This window comes from Poromitra crassiceps, assembly GCF_964638095.1.
Source record: "Poromitra crassiceps genome assembly, chromosome: 29".
Taxonomy (NCBI): Eukaryota; Metazoa; Chordata; class Actinopteri; order Beryciformes; family Melamphaidae; genus Poromitra; species Poromitra crassiceps.
In genome coordinates this window covers 2962034-2968101 of record NC_139641.1, presented here as the reverse complement: position 1 = coordinate 2968101, position 6068 = coordinate 2962034, and the positions used below count along the sequence as shown (strand labels likewise).

The 6068-nt window shown below is 42.7% G+C and overlaps 1 protein-coding gene across 1 annotated transcript in view; it reads right to left on the bottom strand.

Moving 5' to 3' along the window:
• The window catches only part of LOC310799908 (tumor necrosis factor receptor superfamily member 11B-like), a gene marked incomplete at its 3' end in the record, with an annotated part of 75023 nt that extends 69949 nt beyond the window's left edge, over positions 1 to 5074 (bottom strand). Inside the window, exon 1 of the mRNA XM_083662516.1 lies at positions 5013 to 5074. Coding sequence (XP_083518642.1) covers positions 5013 to 5060 — 48 coding nt within the window. The 5' untranslated portion in view covers positions 5061 to 5074. The remainder of the gene's footprint in view (positions 1 to 5012) is intronic.
• Positions 5075 to 6068: the final 994 nt, after the last annotated feature.

Here is a 6068-nt window from a genome sequence, read left to right as displayed (position 1 = left end):
GGCAGACAGAGACAGAGGGTGATGTGTGCACACATATAACCCATTTTAATTCAGATATCTTGAGGTGAGAGGTCAAGGGTCAAGGGGACCCCTTTGAAAATGGTTTTTCTCTCGCCAAAATGTTGCCTAAATTTGAAGCGTTATTTATTTAGCCCCCTTCCCATCATACCAGAAACTTCAATCTGGGCCCTATCTTCGCAAAAGCGGTAATTTAGCATTTGCGCGCATTTAACACCGTGCGCAATGCAAATTGGGGGCGGACACAAGCGCATGCCTGTTATAATTGTACTGGACATAGGCGTGCCACATGCCAAAGCAGGGGTTTCAGCGCTAAAATGTGGGGATAGATAGATGGCATTATCCTATCGTCAGCAGCGCGCAATTACTTTGCACTAAGAGCTTTGAAAAGCAGCTCTTAGGCGCTAAAACACGCACTGCGCTTGAGCGCACCATAATCTCCTCGCTGCGCAGCGCAGAAATGTCATTACGCACGGACGTGCCATGCCAGGACATCAAATTCTGCTGCTAAAATTGGGTAACCAGCAGATTATTCGGTGAGGCAATCAACTATAATTCACTGAGAAACTTTTATCACATCGCAAGGAGGGGTTATGGTAAATTAATTGAGAAAACTTGTACATTGTAGCCTAGTTGCAATATGCTATACACCTTCACCTGCTATAACCCGGAGGGTCGTTGTGGCATCACAGCCGATCTGTCACAAGCTCTCTCCTCTCTCTCTGTCCTCGGCACGAGTCGGCAGCTCAATGTTTCACCGAGTTTTAATTGAGTCCACTGTAAATCCTCCAATCTTTTCTTTTGTCTCCGCCGTTTACCGGCCACTGCAAACACGTCTATTGTCCCACCCCAGCATGCCTCACACAAACTGTATTACAGGGACTGCAAGACAGGAATCTGGTTTGATTGATGTAACGCCCAGGCATTGCCAGGTCACACCTGTGAATAATTCTGGTGGTTAACACCGCCCAAGTCCCGTTTGTGCCGTGCATAAATGATTTGGCACGCCTCTAATCTGCGTTTGCGCCCGTTGTTGTGACGAGTTATGCTTCCCCGCACCACCATGCATCGCCACCATATTTTGGGTCTGTTTTGAACTTAAAAACAGGGAGGTCACGTCTACCCAAACAATTATATCATTTTTAAACAGTTATGTTTCTGTATAAATCATTACAATATGTTCCCGTGAGGTGCGGATGCGTTTAGCTGCTGCCTGGCGGGCGGGGGTGCAAACCTCGGCATAACACCTGGACAGCGGACTGCAATCTTGCGCAAACAGGTGCGCACGCGCAAATAGGGGATATCACCTGTACCAAGATAGGTAGGGCCCCATGTCTTTAGAACTGGGCCTGCTACAGCCTGGCTGGGCTGGATAGAAGGGAATGGGCGAGTGCGCAGGGACACCAGCTAATTGCCTTGATGGGGAGGCACCAAATAATTAGGGTGATGGATAACTGATTGACTACTGCATGAGTAAGAGAAAACACACACACACACACACACACACACACACACACACACACACACAGACCAGAAGGATAGATAGTGGCTCCAATGTTATTATGGTCACACTATACAGTGTGTTTTCTGCCCTGATACACATCTCTACTGTACATGGACATATGCAAAACCTGCAAATGCCCGACACAGCGCAGCATGCAAAGCACACCAGGCCCTGGTTGACCACTTCAAAACAGTTGAGACCTGCTTTAGCACCAATAGCGATGTAGGCTACTCCACATCATAATGCTGCTGGGACCGGAAAGAAAGAAAGAAAGAAAGAAAGAAAGAAAGAAAGAAAGAAAGAAAGGATTGCGATTGCCTTTTGAGTGTAAACTGTTTCATCGTCAGAACTCTCCAACATTTCAAAGCAATGAATTACGACCTAACGTAACATTTGAATGATTTGATGCACTGGAGCAAAACTGTGGAGTGCAATGTGTCAATTAGACGACTCATCTGTGTCAGATGATTCTGAATCAGAATCAGAATCAGAATCAGAATCAGAATCACTTTTATTGCCACAGTATGCAAGGTACATACGAGGAATTTGTCTTAGTGTCTGTATGCAGCGTAGCGGTCATATCAATATACAGAGATAAGAAGTAGGAAGATGACTAAAGACAATCGCAAAGTTGCAAGTGCAATCAAATCGAATCAAATCGAGTAAATATATACAATATGTACATGAGTGGTGAAGTGTTCTGTGGATAATAAATATGAATTTACGTTGGATTTACATGAAATTTACAGGCTAAGTTAAATAGGCATTAATGTGCAGGGAATTTACATGAATTTACAGCCCCAGTTAGACAGGCATTAAATTAGATACAGTATGAGTTCCAGTTCTGACGCACTTTCCGGTTTTTTCGTGGGGCTTTTCATTTACGAATGCCAGCTAGTGGTGTGGAATTACTTTAGATTATGTCTAACAATCTACATGTCAAATTTCATATGAATACATGGCCATTTAAATGTCCAAATAGTTTAGGAAAGTGATTTTATGAGAGAAAACCATGGGATGAGCTTGGGCGACGTTCGACAATCGATTGCTAATGCCTTAATTGCATTGTTTACGCTAGCAGGACGTCAGGTGTCTGACTCAGGGTTAGCCTAGGGCAATGCTAAATGCAATATCGTCCTTTTCCCGACTCTGGTGAAGACAAATCTAAAGTAAATTATCAAAAGTACATCACTAGAAAGGAGTTCTACTTGACTTTTACATCATTAAACTAGTTGTAAGCATTACATAATTAAGCAATATCACACTCGAGGTCGTGCTGTTGTTGGCTAATATCGGCACTGTTGTGATTCGGCCTCGTGCCGAAGATAATCACAGCAGTGCCGATATTAGACAACAACAGCACGACCTCGAGTGTGATATTGCTTTTATACAACAGTTCTATTAAACAAAGCTGATTAAAAAAATGACAAAAAGCTGAGAAAATATATGATTTCTCTATTTATTCCTCCGCCAACAAGAATAGTCCCCTCAGCTTTCTGCTTTGCTGAAAATGTAGCCTAATCAGCCTAATTAACTGCAGGCTGCCTACTTTACTACTGTCTCCTCTACAGCTGTGAAGCGTTTTGTTGATTACTATACAGCAGCTGTGAAGCGGAGTGATCTACACACAGTGAAGCGCCAGTGCGTTATCGTGAAATATCGGCACTGGTAGGATTCCTCTTGTCCAATCAAATTGCTCGGCCGGAACTACCTGTTGTATAACAGGTCATGACAGTAGAACTGTAGCCGTCCGACATAATAATATGTCCGAGATATTAGCAGCAAAAGTGTCCGACTCAGGACAGAGTGATGTTAGGGTGTCCACTTATATTAATACAACTCCATTTGTTGTTTCCTCTCTTTTTTCATTGCCATGTTTTCATTGCCTATAGACAGTTTTCATGGAATTGTGTTTCTAGGCAACATTTTGGAACCTAGCTTACTGTATGTCCTGTCAGTTATTGTACTAGCAAACACTGCAAGAGGAAATAAGATGGGGGCAATTTATGTGGAAAACATGCTACAGCGTCAAAACCCTCGCAGAATGTGCCGGGGGTTGCGCCGCGGCTGGTACTCTGTCAATCAATCAATCAATCAATCTATCTATCTATCAATCAATCAATCAATCAATCAATCAATCTATCTATCTATCTATCTTATGTAAATTTGGCAATGTGGACTCTTGTTTGTCTGTCTGTTTCTTTCAAGAATTGTGTCCGGCCACAGCTATGCCATTTTACGTGCGATCGGGCTCAAACTTTCAGGAGGTGTAAAAAGCACCCGTGCAGGTGACCTGACAGAGCGGGATTATTTCATCACGGCAGATGAATTGCCCTAAGGCTGAAGCTATAGTTCAGTGATGATGTCATCAGTGATGTCATACATAGGCATTGTGACATCATTGTGACATCACTGTCTGATGATGTCATCAGTGACACACACACACACACACACACACACACATACGAGAGACTGTGGGAGAGACTGAGGGAGAGAGAGGAGAGGGAGAGAGGGGGGGGGGGGGGGGACTGACAGATTGAGAGATTGACAGCTGCCATGTTGTGATATGATTGGTTGAAATGGGGTAGAAATTTGATAGTACTATAGGTGACGTCAGCTAATTGTATGTTATAGATTTAACCAATAGCTAGTTATAGATTACTGTTATGAATGAAATCTTGAAAAATAAACTTTTGATGTGAAAAAGTGTGAAAAACTAAATAAATTAGATTTTTGTGATTTTTTTGGCATACATTATTAAATAGGTGCACTGAATACCCAGGTATTTGAACTAAAATAAAAAAAAATCATTTTTGGGTTTAGCTCGACTTTAATTGTGAAGCTCTCTACATCACTGTCTCTCTGTGTTATAGTAGGATGTAAATCACTTATTTTTAGTGTTATACACAAATGTTTTATTATAGGCCTAAAGCAAAAAGCACCAATAGTCTACAAACAAAAATGAATCGGCAAGAGAGCAATAATTCCTGTGTTGTTCTCCTTAAAAGACACATACCCTTAAATATTTTACTTGCTATAATGTACAGTATTCTCTAAGTGTCCCTCATAAAGATTCAGATTGTTTATAGGCTATAACAATAAACTCCATGAATCATATGCAAAGCGGACTAGTCCATTAGTAGGCTAACTGTTAATGACAATATTAAACCATGAGCTTTTTAAATGTTTCACAAGTTTCACAAGACTGACTGACTGACTGTCAGTGTGTGATAACGTGTAAAGTCACCATGATGTGCTGCTCTCTGCTCTGCGTCACCGGGATGACATGTGTCAGGCGCGCATACCTGGACAAAGCCAACCGACTCCGAACCTGAAGCAGCGCGTCTCGCTGGAGCCGCCACAACATGCAGTCCGCTCAAGCGACACACGGAGCAGAAAGACATAAAGACAGACAGACAGACAAACAGACAGACAGACAGACAGACAGACAGACAGAGCTCAGGGAAAGATCGGTTGTAGGTTTACTCACCACTATCAGTTTCATGGCTGGATTGGACCTCGCTATCCGATTGCTCATCTCCACTGCGTAAAGTGAACTGCGCGCTGTGATGGAGACAGCCATCACAGATCACTACTTATACAGGGGGGGAGAGAGAGAGAGTGAGAGAGAGAGAGAGAGAGAGAGAGAGAGAGCGAGAGAGAGAGAGAGAGAGAGGTTGCCTCGAGTGCCCACCCACCTCGACGCAACGGTATTTCCCATTCCTCAGCCTCTCGCTCTCTCTTTCGCGCTCTCTCTTTCTCCAGAGTCATAAAAATAACTTGTCGCATCCCCCACTACCTTTGCGTTGCGATTAGCACAGTGTTGTTCAAAGCAAACAAGTGGAGGTTTGTTGCGCATCATCTATCACATCCCCAGAAAAAAAGCGAATATAACACATAATATATATCAAAACGCACATTAGCTATCCAAACAGTATCCAAAAATATTTGCAGACAAACGGACTTTCAATCCCTTTCCCCTGAAAGCACTAGTAATAATCCTATGACACATATAGCCTATATTTTATTTTCAATTTTAACAATGTACAAACAAAACAAAACAAATAAACAAGCTCAGGCACATGAAAGGAAAACAAAGAAAAATCATACATATAATATTGACAATTCTAATATGGTGCTGCCACCCATATAAGGGTGCTTATGTGTTTATAAAAGATGTCGCATGGGGTCTCATACAAGGCTAAGACAAACCAGCTGGGCAAGTCACCCACTGGTTCTCAAGGATCTGAGCCTCTCCATCCTTATAACAGAGACCATGTCCATCAACCACAGTTGGAAAGAAGGTGAAGAGGGGCACTTCCATTCTTTCAGAATGAGTTTTTTGGCGACAGTAGTCCCCAGTGTCAGAGACTGTTGCACAGCTGTGGGGAAGCCCAGAGAGGTCTCAGAGCAGCCGAAGATGGCGAGTTCTGCCTCCGGCTGAAGGGTTATTTTATAGGCCTTAGACTATCCTATAGAACACATCTTTGAAGGTAAAATGCATTCAGTCTAATTCGTTTGTAATCTGATTACTTTTGTAAAGTGA